Source organism: Camelus ferus, chromosome 10 (genome assembly GCF_009834535.1).
Source record: "Camelus ferus isolate YT-003-E chromosome 10, BCGSAC_Cfer_1.0, whole genome shotgun sequence".
NCBI lineage: Eukaryota > Metazoa > Chordata > Mammalia > Artiodactyla > Camelidae > Camelus > Camelus ferus.
The window spans coordinates 3,746,417-3,773,117 of NC_045705.1; the positions used below are offsets into that span (position 1 = coordinate 3,746,417).

Genomic DNA, 26,701 nt, shown 5'->3' on the forward strand with positions numbered 1-26,701 from the left:
TTCTTTTTCTGTGCAAAAGGTTTTAAGTTTAATTAGATCCCATTTGTTTTATTTTGCTTTTATTTCCTTTGCTTTAGGAGACAGATCCAAAAAAAATTGCTGTGATTTATGTCAAAGAGTGTTCTACCTGTGTTCTTTTCCGGAAGTTTTACAGTTTCCAGTCTTACATTTAGGTCTTTAATCCATTTTGAGTTTATTTTTGTATATAATATTAGAGAATGTTCTAGTTTCATTCCCTTACATGTAGCTGTCCAGTTTTCCCGGCACCACTTATTGAAGAGACTTTCTCCATAGTATATTCTTGTCTCTTCTGTCATAGGTTAACTGACCATAAGTGTGTGGGTTTATTTCTGGGCTCTCTGTTCTGTTCCACTGATCTATGTGTCTGTTCTTGTGCCAATATCATGCTGTTTTGATTACTGTAGTTTTGTAGTATAGTCTGAAGTCTGGGAGGGTTATACCTCCAGCTTTGTTCTTTTTCCTCAGGACTGCTTTGGCAATTTGGATCTTTTGTGGTTTCATATAAATTTTAAGATTATTTGTTCTAATTCTGTGAAAAATGTCTTGGATATTTTGATAGGGGTTGCATTAAGTCTGTAGATTGCTTTAGGTAGTATGGCCATTTTAATAATATTAATCCCTCCAATCTAAGAGCATGGCGTATCTTGCCATTTCTTTGAATCATCTTCAATTTCCTTCATCAGTGTTTTATAGTTTTCAGAGTGTATGTCTTTCACCTCCTTGGTTAAATTTATTCTTAGGTATTTTTTTTTTTTTTGATGTGATTTTAAATTAGATCATTTACTTTCTCTTTCTGGTATTTCATTATTAGTGTACAGAAAGACAACAGATTTTTGTGTATTAATCTTGTATCTTAAAACATTGCTGAATTCATTTATTAGTTCTAACAGTTTTGGGGTGGAGGCTTTAAGTTCTCTCTATATAGTATCATGTCATCTGCAAATAGTGACAGTTTTACCTCTTCCCATCAAATTTAGATACCTTTTATTACTTTTTGTCTGATTGCTGTGGCTAGGATTTCCAATACTTTGTTAAACAGAAGCAGTGAAAGTGAGGATTCATATCCAGTTCCTGATTTTAAAGGATAACTTTCAGCTTTTCACAATTGAGTATAATGTTGGTGTGGGTCTGTTGTAAATGGCCTTTATTATATTGAGATATATTCTTTCTATCCACACTTTGATGAGAGTTTTTATCATGAATAGATGCTGAATTTTGTTAAATGTTTTTTCTGTTTCTATTGAGATGGTCATGTGACTTTTCTCCTTCCTTTTGTTCACATGGTGTATCCATTGATTTATCTGTGTATGTTCAAAGACCTTGTGGCCTTGGAATAAATCTAACTTCATCATGGTTTATGTCCTTTTCACATATTGTTGCATTTAGTTTGTTACTATTTTGTTGAAGATTTTTGCATCTATATTCATCAAAAATATTGGCCAGTAATTTTATCTTTTTGTAGCATCTTTGTCTGGTTTTGGTATCAGGTTAGTGTGGCCTCATAGAACGAATCGGGGAGTGTTCTGTCCTCTTCAAACTTTTGGAACAGTTTGATTAGGACAGGTATTAGTTTTTCTTTATATGTTTGGTATAATTCCCCTGTGAAGCTGTTGGGTCCTGGACTTTTGTTTGCTGGGAGTTTCTTTTATTGTAAATTCAATTTTAGTTCTAGTGATTGGTCTGTTGAAATTGTCTGTTTCTTCTTGACTCAGTCTTGGCAGGCTGTATGTTTCTAGAAATTCATCCATTTCTTCTAGGTTGTCCAATTTGTTGGCATATAACTATTTACAGTATTCTTTTATGATTTTTTGATCTCTGATATTAATTGTTATTTCTCCTCATTCTTCTTTTTTTTATTTGGGTCCTCTTTCTTTTCTTCCTGGCAAGCCTGGCTGAAAGTTTATCAATTTTATCTTTTCAAAAACACAGCTCTTGGCTTCATTTATTGGTTTTCCTTTTTTTTCTCTCCTAGGAAATGCTTTCTTTTTTAAAAAATTAAAGTATAGTTTGATTTATAATATTCTGTTAGTTTCAGGTATAAAGTGATTCAGATATATAGTATATATATATAAATATATATATATATATAAAGAGAGATATCAGATTATTTCTCTTGTAGATTATTACAAGATACTGAATATAGTTCCCTGTGCTATACAGTAAATCCTTATTGATTATCTATTTTATGTATAGTAGTTTGTATTGTTAATCCCATACTCCTAATTTATCCCCCAACTCCCTTTCCCCTTTGATAATCATGTTTGTTTTCTATGTTTGTGGGTCAGTTTCTGTTTTGTATATAGATTTATTTGCATTATTTTTCAGATTCCACATGTGATATCACTATTTTCTTCTTCTGCTTACTTTGGGCTTGCTTTGTTCTTTTTCTAATTCTTTTAGTGATAGGTTAGGTTGTTTGAGATTTTTCTAATTTCTTGAGGAAGGCTTGTATTGCTATGAACTTCCTTCTTAGAACTGCTTTTGCTGTATCCCATAGATTTTGGAAAGTTGTGTTTCCATTTTCATTTGTTTCAAAGTATTTTGATTTCCTCCTTGACTTCATCATTTGGCCCATTGGTATTTTTTAGTGGCATGTTGTTTAGTTTCCATGTGTCTGTTCTCTTCTGTTTTTCTTTCTGTAGTTGATTTCTTATTTCTTACCACTGAAGTTGGAAAAAAATGCTTGCTATAATTTCTATTCTCTTACATTTGTTGAGGCTTGTTTTGTGGCCTAGTATGTGATCTATCTTGGAGAGCATTCCATGTGCTCTTGAAAAGAATGCATATTCTGCTATTTTTGGATGGAATGTTCTGCAGACATCAATTAAGTACAACTAGTCTTATTGTGTCTTTTAGGACCACTGTTGCCCTATTGATTTGCTTACTGGATGATCTGTCTACTGATGTCAGTGGAGTGTTAAAATCTCCTACAATTACTATATTATTGTCAATTTCTCCATTTATGTCTGGTAGCATTTGCTTTATATGTTTAGATGCTCCTGTACTGGGTGTGTATATGTTAAAGAGTGTATATCCTCTTCTTGTATTGATCCCTTTACCATTATATAATGCTTTTCTTTGTCTTTCACTATGCCCTTTGTTTTAAAGTCTATTCTGTCTTTATTGTTTTAAAGTCTATTCTGTCTTTATGAGTTTGTTTTAAAGTCTATTCTGTCTTTATGAGTATTGCTACCCCTGCTTTCTTGTCATTTCCTCTTGCATGAAATATCTCTTTCTATTCCTTCATTTTCAGTCTGTGTGTCTTTTGCCTTGAAGTGAGTCTCTTGCAGCAGCATATTGAAGTGTCTTTTTTTTTTTAAATCAAATCCGCTACCCTATGTCTTTTGATCAAAGAATTTAGTCCATTGATACTTAAAATAATTACTGATAGGTATGTACTTACTGACATTTTATTACTTGTTTTCCAGTTGTTTTTATAGTTTTTCTCTGTTCATTTATTCTTTTTGTTTCTCCTGTTGTAGTTTGATGACTTTCTTTTTGTAGTATGCTTGTGTTCCTTTCTTTTTTTGTTGTTGTGTATCTGTTGTAGGTTTTTGATTTGTGGTTACCATGGGGTTCATATATGTTAACCTCACAATTATATCTACTAGCTTTAAACTCACAGTCATTTAAGTTCAGACACACTCTAAAAGATCTACATTTTTTGCTCTCTTCCCCTACATTTTGTTTTTTTTATGTAATTTTTACATCTTTATGTATCTCCCTTAACTGTTTACTGTAGATATAGTTGCTTTTACGACTTCTTATGTATTGGTTTACATAAGTGATCTTCAATCACTACTGTGTATTTGTCTTTCCTATTGGGATTTCCCTTTTCCTATAGATTCTTACTTGTTTTCCATTTTGAGAAGACCCTTCAACATTTCTTTTAGGGTAGATAAATTTTCTTTCCTAATTCAGTTAGCATTTTTTGACCAACGTTTTGAATCCATTGTCTGGTAGACTGATTATCTCTGTTTAATTATTTACTTTTTCAGTAGTTTTCTCTTGCTCTTTAAGTTGAGAGTAGTTCCTGTGCATTGCTGAATTCTTTTAGTTTTTGCTTGTCTGAGAAGTTCTTTATCTCACCTTCTATTTTAAATGATAACCTTGCTGGGTAGGGTATCTTAGGTTGCAGGTTCTTCATTTCCAGCACTTTGAACACATCATGCCACACCCTTCTGGCCTGCAAAGTTTCTGCAGAGAAATCAGCTGACTGGCCTTATGGGGATTCCCTTGTATGTGACGCTTTGTTTTCCTCTTGCTGCCTTTAGAATTTATTACCTTTAATTTTGCCACTTAAATTATGATATATCCTGTTGTGGGTCTGTTTGGGTTCATTGTATTTGGGACCTTCTCTGATTCCTGTACCTGGATATCTGTTTCCTTCTTTAGGTTTGGGAAGTTTTCAGCCATAACTTCTTCAAATACATTTTCAATCTCCTTCTCTGTTCTTTTCAATTCCCTTCTCTCTCCTGCTTTGGGAACCCCTATAATGTGAATGATGGCACATTTTATGTTATCCTGTAGATCTTGTATTTTTGTTGTAATTTCATTTTTCACATTTTTCTTTCTGTCTGCTGTTCTGATTGGGTGATTTCCATTATTCTATTTTCCAGATCACTTATGTGTTCTGTGTCATTTAGTCTGTTATTCATTGCTTCTAGAGTGCTTTGTGTCTCAGATATCGAATTATCTATTTTGATTATATTTTCTAGTTCCTTGTTAAAATGATCTGTGCTTAGATAAATTTTCTTTCCTAATCCAGTTAGCATTTTTTGACCAACGTTTTGAATCCATTGTCTGGTAGACCGATTATGTCCGTTTAATTATTTACTTTCTCAGTAGTTTTCTCTTGCTCTTTCAGTTGAGAGTAGTTCCCCTGCATTTTCATTTTACTTAATTTTCTCTGAATCTATGAATTAAGGTGAAGCAGTTACTTACTGCGGTCTTGAAGGGGTGTTCTTATGTAGGACTGTCCCTCTGTAGACTGCATGTACCCAGTGTCTTTTGTTGGAGGGCTGGATTTGATGTGGATGCCAATTATGTCTTTTCTCAGAGTATGCTGACTGCTATCACCTTGGTAGGAGGTACAGCTGGTGATGGAGGAACTGCACAGGGTGTGAGGCAATACTTCCTTTCTGCTCACTGCCCTGTCAGGGATAAGGTCTGCTCCTAAGTTGCTGGAGCAGAAGCCCTGAGGGTTGGGCTTGCGCTGGTTCTGCTCCCTTTAAGTATGTATTTTTCCTTCTCCCCACACTGAGGCTTTTGCCCCAATGGAGGGGAGTGCTGAAGCAAGTGAGGCTTATGTGCTTACAGAGGTCTAATGTGCTGCCTACATAGGCATCTGTGGCTCTGCTCAGATGCAGCCCAAGGTCATGTCTTTTCCCCTGTGTTGGTTGCCCCAGATCTAGTGCTAGGCTGTGGTGTGGAGTGGTGGGGCTGGAACATTCACTCACCTGGGACTAGGGAGTGTGGCATGTTGGTTACGGGAGTTCAAGCAGCTGCACTGCCATCAGAAGTCTGGGCTACTTCTGGGGTTCTGTTTGAGTAAGTACCAACAATGGACAACACTCTACCTGGACCAAACCCCGGGCATCTGGATTGACTTTGTGTCCCCAGATTGGGTATTCTTCCTGGTCCTGACTACCCTAGATCCAGTGCCAAGTTGTGGCTTGCAGTGAGTGGGGCCAGACATTCACTTGGTTCAGATTGTGGAGCACGGTAAGGCAGCAGCTGCTAGGGCAGCCCTCTCTCTGCCCTGTCTGGTGGCTAGCTAGCACCCTCACACTCCTCATGGGTGGAGTCTTGGCTTCTCCAGCCTTTCTGCCTGTCCCAGCAGTTCCCCAAGCAGCCACAGATGCTTGTCTCCCATGGGTAGGACCCCAGGATTGGGATGCCTAGTCTGTGACTTGACTAGCTCACTCCACAGGGTGTCTGCCCACGTGATCTCCCTTTTCCCCTTAGTCTCCTCCGAAGGGCACAGTTCCCTACCCCTTTCTTCCCATCCTTCCCAATCATGTGTATATCTTTCTTACAGCCTTGGTTGTATGGGAATCCTTCTGCCAGTTTCTAGTTAGTTTTCCATGACAAGTTTTCCACACGTGGATGTATTTTTGAATTGATTGGTGGGAGAGGTGAGGTCATGTCCTCTTACTCTGCCATCTTGATTTCCCTCCTTCCATATTCCTATTTTTATACTGCTATTTGATTAACATTCTTAAACTCTTATTTGTCACTTCTCTGCTGTGGAAAGGCATTTTCATTCTTTCTTCTCTCTCATTCTTTCCTCCTAACTACTCAAAATATTTTTTATTCTTTATCAGATCTATCCTTTTCTCACTATACAAAATAGTACTATTCTAGTTTAGATAGTAGTGATCCATCCCTTGGATTATCCCATTAATTTTCTCTGGTCTCCTTGCTTACAATTTCTCTCCACCCTTTTTATTTTCCAACATTCATACCAATTATCTTTCAATAATAATAAAGAGGATTATATCACTCCCTGCTCAAAAACCTCCATTGGTTCTCTACTAATTACAGGATAAAGCTAAAACTTCCTAGTTAGACATATAAGCATTTCACATCTGATCTCAAGTTACATTTCTAGATAATATCCTGTCCTACCAGCAACACAGCTATAGTCCTGCTACTTTGAACAAGTTCATTTCCTTAGGTGTCTATACTTTACACATGCCTAAAATCAACCTATGCTTCTTTAGTAGATAATTCATACTCATCCTTTATGTTTTCTCTTCAACTTTAAATTTTATACTTCTTTATCACTTTGCTAGTATTTCTGTAACCACCCCTAGTTACGTGGTATTACTTGGGTCTTAAGATGTAACTACCAGTACACAGTATTATAATGTACCTGCACACACTTTTTGGGCTGAGGATTATATCTCATTCATATGTATAACCCTTGCTAATCAGCATCTAGCACACGATAGGTACTTAAGACATTTCACATTTTGATTCTCCTCTACCTTTCTAGACTGAAATTCTAGACATTTTGACATCCATATTTGAACATGATTAATATTTCTTCTGTCTCATGGGAAAAAGTCATATCTTGGCCAGATATCTCCTATGGTTACTGTTCTATCACTCTTTTCCTTTCACAGCCAAGCTATTCTTGATATCTTTATCTTCTTGCTCTCCATTTCTCTCCAACTCATTGTAATCTCTTCTCTGTCCCTATCCCTCCACTGAAACTGCTCTGACAAAAGTTGTCATTGTGACCTTTTCTGTTGTGAAATACAGTGGACACATTGCCTCTAAGCTGGATATTCTCTCTTTGCCCATCCAGATTCACTTTTCACACTTTTCCACTTGTCTCTGCTTGGCAGAGACTGAATGATCCCTTGCCTTTTGATTTATGGCCGAGTTTGAGCAATGAAAGGCACTAGCAAGAGATGAGAGAGTAACAGAAGAGAGAGGTTTTTGCTAATTATTCCTCTGGCTTCCTCTCTGCTGGGCTTGGTTTAGCAGTGGCAGTGTTCCTCCACCTATGACCGCAGGTCCTGTCTAGTAGCCCTCCTGTATAGCAGCCCTAGCCACAGCTCTTTTCAGTTCAGATCTGTGGTGGTAATATTGACTTTCTTGTCAGTTCTAGGGTGCTTTGCCATCCCTTTTTGGCTACTTTACTAACCACTTTTTAGTCACTCCTTTTAAATGTCACATGTTTTCTGCCAGTGTCCTGAATGATACAACTTTTTATGTTGCTGATTCCTCAGAAGACATTCGATCTCTATTACACTGCTTTTTTGTCCCCACGAAACTCTGTATTCCTTAGTTCCACCTTCTCTCTGTATATAGTCCTATATCAACCATTCTGTAGGTTTCTCCATTTCTCACTTCCTTAAATGTTGCTATTCTTTAGTGTTCTATCCTAGTCCTGTTGTCACAATCTCCATGACTGAGCTCATCCATTGTTTTGGCTTCAAATATCGTAAGCCTAGATGTTTCTCTTGAGCTCTAAATTCATGTAATTTCAATTACATACATTGAAATAACCTCCTGTTCTGTCTGCTTTCAATCTATTATCCACACTTGTTCACAATAGATTGGAATGATATGTTAAAAAAGAAAAGTTTATCTTATCACCCATCTGCTTAAAATCTTTCATTGACCCCTCTCCAGCTCTCAGGATAAACTTTATATTCTTTAGCATGCAGGTGCATTTTCCTCTCCAATCTCACATCTAGTGAAGCTATTTTTATTATTCAGTTATACTCTTACTCCTAGAATGAGTCACTCCTGTTACTCTTGGCCTTTCAACATGCTCATCTCTCTATCTGGAATATCATCTACCCACTTGTTTCATGATTAACTCCTATTTTTTTCAAAGCTTTTCTGAAGAGTCTTCCATACCATGAAGTCTTTCTTGAACTATAATAAAGACTGAGAGAATGAATTTAATTGTTCTTAACTCTGACCAAGGGAACTATCTGCCGTAGGTATTCTAAAAATGGAGGTACTTTAGTAAATAACATTCCACACAGGTAAAATATTAGCATAATTTATGTATGAATTGTAGATATCTTTATATAAAAAATTAAGTACTATTATCATTACTCATTTGATACTATTCCATACTTTTTGAAGCATTATTTCACCTCTCTCCTAGATTATACTCTAGGGATCATATTTTAGAATATTACACTTCTCCATATTCCTTTACAATGCCTGATCTAATATACACACAGTAGGTTCAAGAAACATTTATAATAAATAAATTAAAAATATAGGATGTTAGAAGATACTCTGTGGTTGGCTGCTTCATCCTATTGCTTCAAGATGATTCATTTAAACTAACCTAGAGAGGAACCAGGAGTTACTGTAGCTTTTTAAAGATATCCAGGAAAGATTTTCAGTGAGAAAAAACCCATTTCTACCATGAAGTTGCTCCTTTTATCTAACTTTGTCTCACTACAAGTCAATACAGTTGTTTCCTCTCAGTAAAGACGAATAACCAGTATCAACATTTTTAAGTGGTTTTGATGATAGTTTCCATAGAAAATTAGTCAGCAAGGGCAGCGTTGTAATAAAAAGACAATAAATTAACATTTTTACTTACTCTTGAAGCAATTTATATTCCACTCTACTTCAATACAGTGTGAAAATAAAATGGTAAATTTTTAAACAGAGGTGAAGAGTAAATCATGAAAAGGCCTAAAAGCTCAGTAACTAGAGAGCTATTTAATTACCAAATATTAATAACTATATAATGATAAACATAAGTTACTTACCTCCAGTTTATTATTGGTCTGTGGGAAGAGGGAAGGTTTACTTCTGGTTTTAAGTCGGATTCCTGAATTTGTTTGAGGGCCTCTTCTAATGGAGGAACTGGTTTTTGAAAAACTAAGAGAACAATAAAGATCAAGTAGTTCAGAATCACTTTGTCTTCAACAATCTCTTTATATATAATTTAATTGGTCAGTGATAAAATAACATTTCCAAAAAATATTTTTTAGAATAGTGTAAAGATTTTAAATTTAAACATCCAATTCCCCAGTGAGAAACAGTTACCTCAAAATTCTCATCACCAATTTAAGAATATTTATCTGGCAAAACAAAACTGAAAAATGTCCAGGCTTTTCGGTCTGGCATGCAAACTCCATTATATCTGATCGCACAGTCTCATAAATTTCTGACAGTTTATAAACATTCTCATGAAGAAAAGGGGAAGACATGAAAATACCTGTTAACATTTATTAAACACTTACTCAAAAGATATTATTTTAAAACACGTATAGTATTATAATACTTATAGTATTAACTAATTTAATTCTCACTAAGGCCTATGAGGCAGAACTTATTTGAATCTCCTTTTGCAACTGAGGCATAGAGAAGCTAAGTAACTTGCTGAAGGTCATAAATTACATGGACACTCATGAACATATCACTCTGCGCTACCTCTAATCTAACCCTCCCTTCTGTACGTACCCAGTTTCCCAAAACTTCCAATGTATACTTTGGTACACAGCTTCTTGTTCAATTTGAAACATAGTTGCTTTTTAAAGTCTACTGCTTCTCCTGCAGCATACTACAAACAACTCAAGGAGGTAGAGCAGGTGACTTTCTAGCTCTCCAGTGACACTGCCAAACTGTCTTTCCTCCTTTCTCCTTAAGAAACCCATGTGTCATCAGATTTTTCCACTATTAATTTGTTATTTACCTTAAAGTAAAACCAGTAATATTAATATGTACCATTAGTTCAAACTTGAGCTCTAGAGTGAAAGGGTGACTGCATAATATACTAGTGAAAAATGCATAGTTATGGGATGGTTTGCTGGATATTCTAATCATAAGGGACCAATACTCTCAAGGCAGATATTACCAAGCTTTAGATTTTAATTGTTTTTCTAATTAGCATACTCAATGTCCAAAACAGTTTTTTATTGGTTAAACTAATGGCCAGTTGCATAACCTGATAAATGTTAAAGATGGGCTTTCTTTGTTGAAATTAAAGGTATTCAAGACATGTGGACTTTCCTAAACATATTTTAATCGCTCCCTACCTTGCATGAACAGAGAATAAGAATCTAGGAAAGTCTATACCCCTTACCCTTATGGATGGCATTGGGGTTTGACCTCTAATTAGTTTTGGATCCAGCTGTTAATACAGTAACGTTTCTGATTGCCCAATGCCAGAAGGCACATAATTTTGCCTTTGGAATGTGACTGTGTAAGTCTGAATGGACCTTTCATATAAGGTATAGTCAGAGCACCTAAAAAGACAGAGTTGGAACTTATTCAGCTTAGTGAACTAGCTGCACCAATTGTTTTGTGCGTGCTTTGCTAATAAATGTTTAGTTGTGCTAGATTATAGTCTGAAACTTGCTTTTATTAACACTCATCACTTGTTGTCTATCAAAGAGAACTTAAAAACTACCTTACAACTAACTTAGGTCAATTTACAAACACCCATTACTGCTTCTTGTTGCTGTTAACTAATGCTCTCCTAGTCACTACCTCTCACTCGGTGAAAATTTAAGCCTACATTTTTTGAGTACTTACTGTGTATTAGGGCTTTGTTATTTCATTTAGGAGCCTCCTTTCAGTTCTTTTGCTCTAATATTCTCACTCCAATGACTCTCTGACTCTACACATTTTCTGACCTCACTGAAACTGCCTATCCCTTCTTTGTAGCAAGGGGAGGCCTCAGCTATCATGCAAATCAGGTGAACCTTTGGTTTATCTTTCATAATTTGGGAATAAACTAACAGATGATTAAATAAATAGTTGTTTTTCATAGCTTTGTTGTTGCTCTTCATTCATGGCATTAAATTTTCTTAAAATATTAATTTTATATTTTGTATAGGTAATATATTCATATTTAAAAATCAAAAAATTACAAACATATTTGGAAGTCTTGCTCTTATTGGTCATTTGTGTATTCGTTCACTGCTAATGTAAATACAAACATATACAGACATATTCTATTTATAAATATTGAAGTATAGTCCACACTATATTAGTTTCAGATGTGCAATACAGATAGTCAATATTTTTATAGATTATACTCCATTTAAATTTATTAAAAATAATGACTATATTTCCCTGTGCTGTAAAATACATCCTTATTGCTTACTGTTTTATACATTATAGTTGGTATCTTTTACTCCTATACCCCTATTTGCCCCACCCCCTTCACTCCTGACACTCGTAACTACTAGTTTGTTCTCTGTATCTGTAAGTCTGTTTCTGTTTTGTTATATATATATATATAAATATATTCATTTGTTTTATTTTTTAGATTTTCACATATAAGTGATAACAGAGATTGGTTGTCTTTCTCCATCTGACTTATTTCACACTAAGCATAATACTCTCTAGGTCCATCCATGTTGCAAATGGCAGAATTCCATTCTTTTTTGGTCTAAGTAATATTCCATTGTGTATATAGATTTTAAATGGGATTGTTTACTTGCTGTCTCTTCCTGATACTTTATTATTAGCATATAGAAATGCAACAGATTTCTGTATACTTTCTCCCATATTGCAACTTTACTGAATTAATTTATTAGTTCTAATAATTTTGGGGTGGAGATTTTAGGGTTTTCTATATTGGATCATGTCACCTGCAAATAGTGACAGCTCTACTTCTTCCCTTCTAATTTGGATGCTTTATGTTTCTTCTTTGTGTCTGATTGTTGTGGCTAGGACTTGCAACACTATGTGAAGCAGAAGTGGTGAGAGTGGGCATTCTTGTGTTGTTCCTGATTTTATACAAAAACTTTCAGCTTTTCACTGTTGAGTATAATGTTAGCTATGGGGCTGCCATAAATGGCCTTTTTATGTTGAGATATGTTCCCTCTCTACCAACTTTGATTCAAGTTTTTATCATGAATAGATGTTATATTTTCTTAAATGCCTTTTTTGCATCTATTGAGCTGATCTTGTGATTTTTATCTTTCCTTTTGTTAATATGGTGTGTCATATTGAGTGATTTGTGAATATTGAGCCATCCTTGCATCCTGGAATAAATCCCATTTGATCATGATGTATGATCCTTTTTATATATTATTAGATTCAATTTGCTAATATTTTTTGTTGAGGATTTTTGCATATATGTTAATCAGAGATACTGGCCTATAACTTTCTTTTTTTATAGTATCTTTGGTTTGGTAACAAGGTAATGGTGGCCTCATAGAATTAATTTGGAAATGTTACCTCCTTTTCAGTTTTTGGAATAGTTCTTTATATGTTTGGTAGAATCCACTTTTGAAGCTGTCCTGTTCTGGACTTTTGTTTGCTGTAAGTTTTTTCTTTTTTCAGTTACAAATTCAATTTCACCACCAGTGATAAGTCTGTTCAGATTGTCTATTTCTTCCTGATTCAGTCTTGCCAGATTGTATGTTTCTAGAAATTTGTCCATTTTTTGTCTAGAAGACTAGGCTGTCCAATTTGTTGGTATATACCTGTTCATAGCATTCTCTTATGATTTTTTGTATCTCTGTGGTATCAGTTGCTATTTCTCTTTCATTTCTTATTTTGTTTATTTGGGTCCTCTCTTTTCTCCTTAGTGAGGTTTACCAATTCTGTTTATCTTTTCAAAATCTAGCTCTTAGCTTCATTGATCTTGTGTGCTGTTTTTAATCTCTATTCTATTTACTTTCTCTCTGATCTTTGTTATTATTTTCTTTCTTTTTTTATTATCAAAATATAGTCAGTTTGCAATGCTGTGCCAATTTCTGGTGTACAGCATGTTTCAGTCACACATTCTCTGATATTTATTATTTTTCCCTTCTGCTAATCTTGGACTTTATTTGTTCTTCTTTTTCTAATTCCCTTAGATGATAGACTAGGTTGTTTATTTGAGATTTTTCTTGTTTCTTGAAGTAGCCCTATATTGCTATCAACTTCCTCCTTAGAACTGTTCTTGCTGCATACCAAAGATTTTGGAAAGTTTTGTTTCCATTTTCATTCATCTCAAGTTATTTTCTAATTACCTCTTTGATTATTTCATTAACCCATTGGTTTTTAGTGGCATGTTGTTCAATCTTCACATTTGTGCTTTTTCATTTTTCTTCCTGTAATTTACTTCTATTTTATACCACCGTGGTCAGAAAAAATGCTTGCTATAATTTCTATCCTATTAAATTTGCTTAGAACTGTTTTGTGACCTAGGATGTGATCTATCCTGGAGAATGTTCCATGTGCACTTGACAAGAATATGTATTCTGATGTTTTTGGATGGAATGTCCTGTAGGTATCTATTAAGTACAACCAGTCAGCCACCTGTGCAGTTTCAATCTGCCCTCTTTGCCCTGTGTTTGGAGTAAGCAAGTGTGTGCACCCTCCTCCCAAGTGTAATCCTGGCTTTCCACAACACTCCTGTTAGTTCCACCAGCCCTTCGACCGCCAAGGGGCTCATCTACCCTGCGTCAAACCCCAGAACTGGGGCGTCTAATATGTGGCTCTGAACACTCATTACCCAGGAAGGATCTCTCCCTGCGTAATCTCCCTTTTCCTCTGAGTTCCCTCTCTGGGGCACAGGTCCCAAACTGATTGCTTCTCTTCCCTTCCTACCCTAGTCCATGTGGATCACTCTTTCAGCCTTGGTTGTACAGGAGTCTTTCTGCTGGTTTCGTTATTTTTCAGTTACAATTGTTCCACATGTAGATGCATTTTTGACGTGTCTGTTGGGGAGGTAAGTTCCACATCCTCCTATTCTACCATCTTGATCTTCTCCCTAAATATATATTCTAGTTTTCCCCCTTTCTTACATAGACAGTAGAATATTATGTATACTGATCTGGACCTTGTTTTTCTAATTTAATAATATATCCAGGAAATCAGGGGTAGATCCAGGTTTTATGAAAGTATAAGGCTCATAAAACTTGGGGGTCCTCATTAAGAAAAAATAATGCAAAATTACAAATATAAAATTAGATATAGGGGCTATGACAGTAAGGCCCCCTTAAACTAAAACCTTATTGGCTTTATGATAAATTTACCTCTGCTGGAGATCTTTCCATATCAGTTCATAAAGAGTGTTCCCATTATTTTTAATAGTTGCATAATATTCCATCGAGTGAATGTGTATGTCATTTGTCAGCAGTCTATACCCAATATTTACCTTATCTTTCCCCATGGCTTCCTTTATCAGATATATATCTATTCATTGGTGACTTCAAATAGAATTTCTATGTATCTTTTTCTTAAGTTTGAGATCCATATTTCCGGTTGCTGATTTGATTTCCCCATTTGTATGAGCCAGGGAGGTTCAAAATCAATGCTTTTAAAACTTAATAAATCTTTTATAACTCTAACCTGATTCTCCTCCTTTATTTGTAACCTTGATTAATATTATCATCTTCCACCAAAATAATTAATTTACTAAAAAAGTACTTACTGAGTGCTAAAAATCTGTGAGGCTCTATGCTAAGTCCTAGGGGCACTGTTCTCCTAGTCTTTCTTCCAGCACTCTTAATAAATTAGTAACTGAATCTATTTATTGTATCTCCTGAAGACATTACCTCCTACCTCTACATCCAGTGCAGTGCTTTATTTTAGTAGCCTAATACCTCTTGCCACAAATACTAAAACAGCCTCCTACTAGTCTATTTAATTTAGTATGTTTCTACTTCAGTTCATCTTCCATGTTGTAACTATAATTATCTTTCTAACAAACAAATCTAATTTTAGCACAGACCCTTAGTTTCCTACCTAATATTCATTTTCCCTTTATTCCTTAGTAACATACTCTATATTGCTAGGGGTGGCAATATAGCCACATTAAAAAAAAACTATATTTTCCAGTCTCCTTTGCAGATGGAGTTGCTAATTAGATATAAGCAGACAGATAGGGGATTCTAGGAAAACAATTTAAAGGGAGCTTAGAGGTACACCCATCTGTCCTTTACATTTCTTTCTTCTTCCTGCCTACAACACTGACATGATGCTTGGGGCTCCAGCTGCTACCATGTGACCATGAGGGTGAAGCTATAAATCACATACTGAGGGTGGCTGAGCTGCGAGACAGAAGCAGTCTGGGTTCCCAGTGACACTGTATAATCATCAAATCAGCTCTTGACTGCTTACCTGAGAATTTCACTTTATATGAGAAAAAAACAAACCCCTATGATGTTCAAGCTATTAGTATTTTCAGCAGTGTTACTAGCTGCCTTTACTTTCTGTAAGATCTCTTACTGACTCAGTAATGGCTTGCCTTCCAGTTAAAAAACTTTAAGTGGATTGCATTTTGGATAAAGTTGAAATTCCTAGCATGGCATACAAAGCTCCTTGAGAATTGTTCCAACTCATTTTTCTTCTCTTTTTTTCCCATTCTATGCTTTAGGTACATTGCAATACATAATTCATTTGCAAAATCTGTTCCTTACGTCTGGGATGTTTTTGAATTTTCTCTTTGCTTGGCAAAATGCACATTCTTCAAGATACAAATAAATCCACATTCCCAAGGATGATATTCTTGCTGTCTCTGTATATGTTTAGTGTTCTTTTATCTATGTTCTCATATTACTCTACACATTCTGCTACAATAGCAATTATATTTATTGATATTAATTATTTATATTACTATCATCTCCAAAATAAGCTGTGAGATCTTTAATGATAGAGTACCATTAGATTTTTTTGTTTCTCAGCATTTCAGCTTAGCCCAGGGCTAAGTACAACATAGCACAGCATGTTTGCTGAATACATAAATATTCGCTTGTCCTTTTCCTTTTGAAGCTTTGACATTTTGTTGCTAGTTCTATGTTACTATTTAAGGCATAAAAAATGTAGATGTGATACCAAAGAATCAAATGTAATCATTTCAAAATTTTTAATTTGTTCCGGGCTTAGATTGTTGGATTATGTCACTATGCAGACTTTCCTTTTATTTTACCAGTTGTTTGAATATGAATTTTAAAAAAAATCTGCACAAAATGCCAAAATGAATGTGACACTAATTTCCTAAACCTAAATGCTAAATTTTCTTTTAATATTAAACTATTTTTAAAGTCAGTTCTAAAAAGACAAAACATTGTAAACCAGTATGAAATAGAATCAAACTTGTGAGCTTTCCAAATTTACCAATAGAGCCAACGAAAATTCATTCTCTGAATTAAACCTAAATCAGACAGCAATTTTTCATTTGGTTAAAGTCCTGTTACTCAAATGGCACAGTGGTCTTTTGAGTCTGAATTTCTACTTTGTTTCTTAATTTATCATTTTATTGTCTACTCAAGTTCAATGTGATTATAACTTTCATTTTTGTTTTCAATTATTCTATAAACTAAGGCACCTGCTCTCCTCCTCTGTGAAAGAGGAATATGGGCACGCTGGAATTTTTCAGTGACTTCTTCAAACTTCTGCTTCCTTTGTTGAAGTATTTGTTCTCTGATTTGGTGTTCTTTTTCTTCTTGTTCTTTTCGTTTCTCTTCAAAAGCTCTATATTTAAAATGTGATGTAGATAACAGAATTAGTTTTAAAAATTTCAATACAGAAATTAGTTTCAAAATAACACACTTATTATATAATAGTATTTTCACATTTCAAAAGTTTAATCACTTAGAAATAACAAATTTGAAATTCAAAAAAGTCCCTTTGCTAAGAATTTAATTATCTTTGCAAGTGGTAATTTCAGAACCTTCTCCAGGTCTCTTGCAACTAAGAGAAGGCTCTGCAATGAGGTGTCTTCTAATTTTGGGCAGCCCTGCACACACTTCTTACTTCCACTTTCTAAGCCCTGATGTGGAAAAAATCTTTTCTAAAATGCTCCAGTATTTTCTGTAATGTGAAGAACTAACTCACACTGGTTATTAGTTCTAATTCATCAGTAAAAGAAGCAGCCTTGCAAATTATGGAGTAGCCAAGGTAATACTGTATATTTCTCTTTTTCTTTTAGGCCAAAAGTTTCAAATTGGCAGTCATGTTAAGTCTGAACTGTGCTAAAAATCCAGACAATTTACATAAAACTCTTGATTCTCAACTTCTCTTGAAAATATGAAAGATTTGGCAACCCTGAACTCATTCACACATGGTTATAAATACCTGCCCATAATTTTTACCATTCTTTATTTTCCCTAGCTTTCCTGTTTCATTTATTTATGATTGCCCTCAGGCATTTGAGTTTATATTCAAATAATTAATTTCAAGGAATTAATTTTGTTCATAGAAATGTGTATGCTTGAGTGATTCAACAGCTGTCTTCTGGATAATGAGAAAATGAAGAAGCAAGCCTAAAATGCACTGGAGAGAAAGCTCCAAGTGACTTCTTGGGAATACATGGGGTTGGAGGGGTGATTGGTAAGAATTCTTTAAAATTTTAGTGCCATAGGTTACTATTAACCACCCTTCTAAAGACCCCCGCTGGCTGGAGCATTATTTCAGCTTAAATAAAGCAGATTTAGGGAACTCTTATTCTGGGCTGTAGGGATAAGGATCCTCAAGTGGTCCAGCCCTCACAGTAGATAGGAGGTAGTGGTGTGGTACCATAGGTGGGAGAGATTTCTACCTCCCCAAACAATCTCCTTCAAGAATCTCTCCAAGTCAAGACAAAGAAGGCTGCATTCACAACTTGATTCAACACAGCACTAGCCAGAGCAATTAAGTTAAGGGGAAAAAAGGCACTTAAATTAGAAAGGAAAAAGTAAAATTTTCTCTATTCACAGATGACATGATATTATGTGTAGAAAACCCATGAGATTCCACAAAACACTGTTAACAAATTCAGCCAAGTTTTAGGATACAAAATCAACACACAAAAATCATTTGTGTTTCTATACACCAACAATGAACAATTTGGAAAGGAAATTAAAATAATTCCATTTACAATATTACCAAAAAGAACAAAATACTTAGGAATAAACTTAACCCAGGAGGTGAAAGACTTGCACATGGAAACTATGAAACATTGATGATCCTGTCAACAGTTGTAATTTTCTGTGTGTGTGTGTGTGTCTGTGTCTGTGTCTGTGTGTAGCCTACTTTGATACTTTCATCCTTGATTTCCACTAGGTTAGAGGCAGGTAACCTTTGAGGAAAGAGGAAGGCAGAGGTTCAAGTTGCACATGAAACTTAAGACACCTAAACTGGACATAACTATAAAGAAAGAACTGGAAATTGAGAAAAGAAAAATAAACCATATGGCAGACCAGCTAACTTTTTTTAATGCAGCCTTTGAAGACAGGTAAAGAAAACATAGGTAACTAAATGGATGTATTAATAGAGTATTCTACTTTCTCTTAGGAGACTTGTTTGACAAAAGCTGATAGTCAGTTCAGAAAGATAGTTTCCAATGAACCATGACTATGCAGTGTCTCTCTTATAACCAACAGAATGTTATAGAAGTCATGCTGTATGACATCCCAGGTGATATCAGAAACTTTGCAGCTTCCAACTTGTTCGTTTGGAATGCTTGCTCTAGGAAAAGCCAGACTCCATGTAAGAAGTTGAGTGATCTTGAGATCACCATGTGGAGAAGTCCAAACCAGCTAAAGGGGGAGAGAGAGTATGGACAGACACTCCTGGCTAGCCTCCAGCTGTTCTAGCTATTCCAGCTCAAACACAAAATATGTGACAAGAAGCCATCTTGGATGTCCAGCTCAGTAGAACTCCACCCACAGCCAAAATCTGAGTGCAACAGCATGAGATTCCCAAGTGAGAATCAACCACCTGAACCAGTCAACAAACAGAACTGTAATAAATCATTTTAAGCCACTAAGTTATAGGTGGTTTGTTATAATATCAGGAAATGATCAGAATAATTTTAATCCACTATATTTAAAAACCAGTTAACATTTATTTAGTGGGGATGAGGATAAATCTTTATCAATAAAAAATTGTTTACTTCTGTATTTATGCTAATTATAAAGAATTTATTAATCTATCTATTGTATTTGCTTTTCCAACTAGGAAAAGTTATGGAGTATATTAGAAATTGGTATTTTGATAATAAAATATTGTCAGTAAACAGCACTATGCCATGAATTATGCAGTTTTAGAGTATCAGTAGATTGTAACAGTCAACTTAGGGAAATGTCATTTTTATGTCTCATGGCTGACAGTATAGCATGTAATTGCACAAAACGACTTACAACTTTTTTTAAAAACAGATGTCTGTTCTAGGGATTTTCTAGATTTTTTTATATTTTTGTATTTTTCTTCTAAAACACTGTCTCTCACTGGTAATGAGAACGATTTATAATTTATCTAGTCAGATAAGGAGGAAATCATGTATTACTAATTTTGTGATGCTTCAGTGATCCTTATAGATACAATAATAGTAGGAGAGCTTAACACCCCACTAACATCATTAGATAGATCTTCCAGACAGAAAATCAATAAGGCAATGGAAATACTAAATGACACAAAAGAGCAGTTGGATTTGGTTGATATTTTTTAGGACATTACATCCCCAAAAAACAGAATATACCTTCCTTTCAACTGCTCATGGAACATTCTCTAAGATAGACCACGTACTTGGGCAAAAAGAAGCTTCAATAAATTTAAGTGGATAGAAATTATTTCAAGCATCTTCTCTGATCACAATGGCATGAAACTAGACATCAACCACAGAAAAACAAATGAGAAAAAAATGACAGCACGGAGAATAAACAACATGCTACTAAAAAAACCAATGGGCCACTGATGAAATCAAAGAAGAAATTAAAAAATACTTTAAGACAAATGACAATGAAAACCCAACCACACAAAATCTATGGGATGCAGCAAAAGTAGTCTGAAGAGGGAAGTTCATAGTGATACAGGCCTTCCTCAAAAAAGAAGAAAAAAATCTCAAGTAAACAACCTAACTATCACCTAAAAGAATTAGAAAAAGAAGAACAAACAAAGCCTAAAGTCAGCAAAAGGAAAGAAATAATAAAGATGAGGGAGGAAATAAATAAAAATAGAGATGAAAAAAATAGAAAAAAATCAATAAAACCAAGAGCTGGGTTTTAGAAAGAGTAAACAAAATTGACAAACCTCTGGCCAGGTTCACCAGGAAGAAAAGAGAGAGGACATGAATAAACAAAATAAGAAATGAAAATGGAGAAATTACAACCAACACCACAGAAATACAAAAAATCATAAGAGAATACTATGAAGAACTATATGGCAATAAATTGGACAACTTAGAAGAAATGCACAAGTTTCTAGAAACATATAGTCCACCAAAACTGAATCAAGAAGAAATAGATAATTTGAACAGACCCATCACTAAAAGTGAAATAGAATCAACAATAAAAAAACTCCCTGCAAACAAAAGTCCAGGACCAGATGGCTTCACTGGGGAATTCTATCAAACATACAAAGAAGAGCTCATACCAATCCTTTTCAAACTCCTCCAAAAGACTGAAGAGGAGGGAACACTCCCAAACTCATTCTATGAAGTCACCATCATCCTGATATCAAAGCCAGACAAAGACACTACCAAAAAAAGAAAGCCATAGGCCAATATCGTTGATGAACACAGATGCAAAAATCCTCAACAAAATATTAGCAAACAGAATCCAGTAACACATAAAAAACATCATACACCATGATCAAGTTGGATTCATCCCAGGGACACAAGGATGGTTCAATACATGCAAATCAATCAATGTGATATACGACATCAACAGGAGAAAGGACAAAAATCATATGATCATCTCAATAGATGCAGGAAGAGCATTTGATAAAATTCAACATCCATTTATGATAAAAATTCTAGCCAATGTGGGTATAGAGGGAACATCTCTTAACATAATAAAAGCTATTTATGACAAACCTACAGCCAGCATAATGCTCAATGGTGATAAGCTGAAAGCTTTTCTGCTAAAATCTGGAACAAGACAAGGATGCCCACTCTCACCACTTCTATTCAATATGATATTGGAAGTCCTAGCCACAACAATTAGACATGAAAAAGAAATAACAGGGATCCAAATTGGAAGAGAAGATGTAAAACTGTCATTATATGTGGATAACATGATACTATATATAGAAAATTCTAAAGGTTCCACTCAAAAACTACTAGAACTGATAAAAGAATCTGGTAAGGTAGCAGGATCCAAGATTAATATACAGAAGTCAGTGGCATTTCTTTACACTAACAATGAAATATCAGAAAAGGAATGCAAAGAAACAATCTCTTTTAAAATTGCATCCAAAAAAAAAAAAAATACTCGGGAATAAATATGACCAAGGAAGTGGAAGACTTATATGAGGAGAACTACAAAACACGGACCAAGGATATTAAAGATGACTTAAAGAAAAGGAAAGATATCCCATGTTCTTGGATTGGAAGAATTAATATTGTTTAAATGGCCACACTATCCACAGCAATCTACAGATTTAATGCAATCTCTATCAAATCACTCAGGATATTTTTCACAGAACTAGAACAAATAATCCTAAAATTTATATAGAATCACAAAAGACCCAGAATTGCCAAAGCAATATTGAATAAGAAGAATGAAGCTGGAGGCATAACCTTCCCAGACTTCAGACAATACTACAGAGCTACGATAATCAAAACAGCATGGTATTGGTACAAAAACAGACATATGGACCAATGGAACAGAATAGAGAGCCTAGAAATAAACCCACAGACTTTTGGTCAATTAAACTTTGACAAAGGAGGCAAGAATATACAATGGAGTAAAGACAGTCTCTTCAGCAAATGGTGTTAACTGGACAGCTGCATGTAAATCACTAAGTTAGAACACTTCCTCACACCACACACAAAAATAAACTCAAAATGGCTTAAAGACTGAAACGTAAGACAAGACACTACAAACCTCTTAGAATAAAACACAGGCAAAACATTCTCTGACATAAATCTCAGCAAAGTTCTTCCAGGGCAGTCTACCCAGGCAATAGAAATAAAAGTAAAAATAAACAAATAGGACCTAATCAAACTTACAAGCTTTTGCACAGCAAAGGAAACCATAAGCAAAACAAAAAGACAACCGACAGAATAGGAGAAAATATTTGCAAAAGATGAAACTGACAAGGGCTTAATTTCCAGAATATATAAACTGCTCATACAACTTAATAGGAAAAAAACAAACAACCCAATCCAAAAATGGGCAGAAGACCTAAACAATTCTCCAATGAAGACATACATATGGCTAATAGGCACATGAAAAAATGCTCAATATCACTAATTATCAGAGAAATGCAAATCAAAACTACAATGAGGTATCACTTCACAACAGTCAGACTGGCCATCATTCAAAAGTCCATGAACAATAAATGCTGGAGAGGGTGTGGAGAAAGGGAACTCTCCTACACTGCTGGTGGGAATGTAGTTTGGTGCAGCCATTATGGAAAACAGTATGGAGATTCCCCAAAGGACTAAAAATAGATCAGAACACTTTTAAAAGCAGTTATCTATTATTTTAACTTAATAATTTATCTGCTGAGGATATAACAGTAAGTAAAAAACATATGGTCTATGTAGTTATTTATAATCTACTGAGGCAAGCTAACAAAACCAAGTAAACAAAGAGTTAATAATTGTTGTGAGTGCTATGAAGTAAAACTCTAGTCCATGACAGGGAACCAAGGAAACTCACTTCAAATAAAGTAAACAGGGAACATTTCTCTGGAGACATGACATTTAAGCTAAAATTTTTAGAATAAAGAGGCCAGTTATGAAAAGAATAGGGGGGTGGAAATGATCTATAGGCAGAAGACAGCATGCAAAAGTCTGTGTTGGGGGAAAAAATTACCATTTTTGAGAAATTGAGAAAATACCACCAGTTCAACAAAGTTTGTCAATGACGAACGATGAATGATGAATTTTCCTTGCTATAATTAGAAAATCCTTTTGATAGCAAATTACCATCACTATTATTTAATATTGTTCCACAGTGGCCCCGTTCTCTAGGATAAAATGTATACAGACAGCAATAATAATTTCACACAACACTTTCTTGGACTGTAGGAAATGAAGCCTGTGATAGACTGAAACAAGTTAAACCAGGGATGGAATGTGAGCAAAAGGCAGAAGTTTCCACTCCTAAACTCAATAATGGGCCCAATAATAAAAAAGGTTTAATAAGTAATTGCACTGATGATTAGTATAGTTCCTTCCTTATTCACTTAATGAGTAGTTACTGATTTTCTTTTATGCTATTATGCACCAGGCACCATGGTAAGTGCTGTGAAATGGAAGGAGCTGGTGATAAAAACAAGAAATACAGCATCTCCACCATTGTAGGTTTTAGAGTTGGTAGAGTATGTTGCCGCATCCCATTAACCCCGGGATTAGCCTTTTTCACAGAAGCAGCACGGTCTACCTTGGCAACATAAAACAGTTTTTTGTTGATAAATAAAAATTGTATGTATTAAAGGTTCACAACATGATATTTTGCAATACATACATATACACTATGAGATGATTACAACAATCAAACTAATTAATATATCCATCATCTCCCATAGTCACTCTTTTGTGTGTGTGTGTGTGGTGAGAACACGGGCTCTACTCTCTTAGCAATACATTATTATTAACTATAGTCACTATTCCACTGTTCCTATGAATTCAAAACTTTTTTTGGATTCTATATATAAGGGAAAGATAATGCAATATTTGTCTTTCTGTGTCTGGTCTTACTTTGTACAATGTCCTCCGGGTTCATTCATGTTGTTGCAAATGACAGGATTTCCCTCTTTTTAAGGTTAACGTTTTATGATAGATAGACAGACAGACAGACACATATAGATATAGATACACTTAGCACATTTTCTTTACCCACTCATCTGTTGACAGACATTCAGATTGGGTACTGTGAATAATGTGTCTTAGCAACTTTTGAGGGGTCAATTTACAGTTCTGCCTCATGAAACATGTAGATCACCTTAGTTCAAAGCGAGATGCCCATATGTCAAACTGTTTGTTCTGGTTTCCCAGAGTATAATTTTCTTCTGTTGGAAATACTCTTTAAGAAGGGAACAAATAGCCACCATGGCAATAACTTTCTTTAACAGTAGAACCCAAGCAGTAGCAATTAACACTAACTGAGCTCACAGGGACACAGGCAGGACTGGAGATCTGTCCTTTTGTGATGCATTTCTTTTTTCTGTTTGGAACCATAATGTAGATTTAGACAGCTACAACTTTCTAGAGATATGATCATATTTAACTTTAAAACTCAATTATATCTTGAGACAGAAATTAAGAACATTTTAAAATAGGATAAAATATTACTCTTTTAAATTAAAAATACAATTGGAGAAAAATATTTCTTAAAGTATAACATTTTTAACAAACAATGGCAATATCCTATAAGAAATGAAACTAAACCCAAGAATATACTCTCAATTTTCACTACTTGGCAAAGAAGCATATATGTCCCAGAGGTTATTAATCTTAGACTTGCTGAGACTTAAAATTATTTGAAATCCCAAAAGTCTATATTGAATATCGTATTTCCAACTTATTGTCTGTTATTTGAGTGGAAAAAAAAATGAAAAATAAAAAATCACCCTAACACACTACTGGAAGAGAAAATACCTAAACAACAAAGGTCAATATTCTGATTTAACACGTAGATTTAGTGATGCACATACTACAAAGGGAAAGTATAATAGCACTTCATTTCTCTGAAGGCTGAGGTGTCAGCCAAAATAAACATGCCAATATCAATTAACTAAAGCTTATACATTTTAATCATGAGTCTTTTAGGTCCTTATTCACATAGAAACTTGCCTTAGATTCAGTTCCAACAAAATCCTCTGTTTACTTAGGTAATAATGTATTAGAAATATAAAAGAAGAAAGGTGAGGGAGCTTCTAGAAGGAAAAAATACCAACATCACAAAGAAATGAATTTTCTTTTTGAAAGGTGGAGGGGAAGCAGACTGGCTAGGGACTTCAGGACCTGAGGAACAATACGGTGGTGAGTTCCCTGGGTTTACTTTTGGCTTCACATATTCCACACTTGGAGTGGGAGAAACAGGCAACCTGGAAATGTCAACAGGAGGAAAAGGCCAATCCAACAAGACAGAAAACTTTTAGATAGTAATCCTACTACTCCGTCCAAACACAACTCCAAACTCCATCATTTTCACAAATAGACAATGCATCTACCCCATATTTCATGTTCACCGAGTAATTCATTCCACGATTCTCTAGGTAATTTTCTTCTGCCAATAAGTTATTTAAGGAATCTTTTTCATTTAGATTCTAGTGACTCTTCCAAACTGCTTGTCTCTCATCACTTGGTAGAGTTTCCTCTTCCCTTTATTTGAGCAGTTTTCCACACTCTTTCTTATTCTGCCAGTTAGTTATTTGTTACATAGGAATTCTGTCTGTCATCTGAACTTTTAAGTCCACATCCTTACATTATATTGTTTTTAAACTATCTGAAGGCTCCTTTTCCGTTATTTACTTCTTAAAATTTATTTCAATTTCTTTTCCTCATGAAATCACATTAAATTATCTTCTATATTTTCTACATCAGAATTCTTATGGGTGTTTGATGAGAGAAGACAGGTAGGAACTTTATGAATCAAATTCCTTATATAAGGCCTGCTGTTCATTCAGCAAGACAATTATTAGAAAACATACAATTGACAAATATTAATTTATTAATCAATAAAGCAAGCTTAAGGAAGAAGTACTATGTGACAGATAAATATTTGTAACTGCGTTCTCAACTATTGCTCTCTAACATTAAGTGTTTTGCTCTACATAACAATCCCTTGAAACAGACAGTATTAATTCTAATCATAAATGAGAAACTGAAGAAAAGAGATGAAATCATTTGTTCAAACTCATGGAGCTAGGGTTTAAACCTAGGATCTCTGACTCCAAAGTCCATGATGACCCTTTTGACATATGATTATTCATCTTTACTGAACACCTAGCATGTGCCTTTTGTAGGCTTCAGGAACTGAAAAGTAGGAGAAAACCAGAAATACACAAATAAAAACAAAAATGAAAACAAGCTTCATTAAATAATTTCAACTACACCAGGCAATGTAGAGTTAATCTAAAGAGAACAATAATGCCAGAAAAAAATTACAGATAAACAATTTTATATTCCCCAGATGGGATTTGCAACATATGCCCAATGATGTAGTTAATAAACTCTAGAGATTTTCTGCTATTCATGTATTGTAGAAATATGAACAAGGTAGCAAAAACAACAATAAAAAAATGGCATAACCACTGTCTAAAAATACCTGATAATTCAAACAAATCCTGAAAAATTGTTCAGCAGTGA

At 34.7% G+C, this 26,701-nt stretch overlaps 1 protein-coding gene across 5 annotated transcripts in view; it reads right to left on the reverse strand.

Moving 5' to 3' along the window:
- The window catches only part of CEP126 (centrosomal protein 126), a 62,934-nt gene that overhangs the window by 28,790 nt on the left and 7,443 nt on the right, over positions 1–26,701 (reverse strand). For all 5 annotated transcript variants that reach the window (XM_032488253.1, XM_032488252.1, XM_032488254.1 and 2 more), the window contains exons 3-4: positions 16,787–16,932; positions 9,279–9,390 (exon numbers count right to left, since the gene is read on the reverse strand). In XM_032488253.1, coding sequence (XP_032344144.1) covers positions 9,279–9,390; positions 16,787–16,932 — 258 coding nt within the window. The remainder of the gene's footprint in view (positions 1–9,278; positions 9,391–16,786; positions 16,933–26,701) is intronic.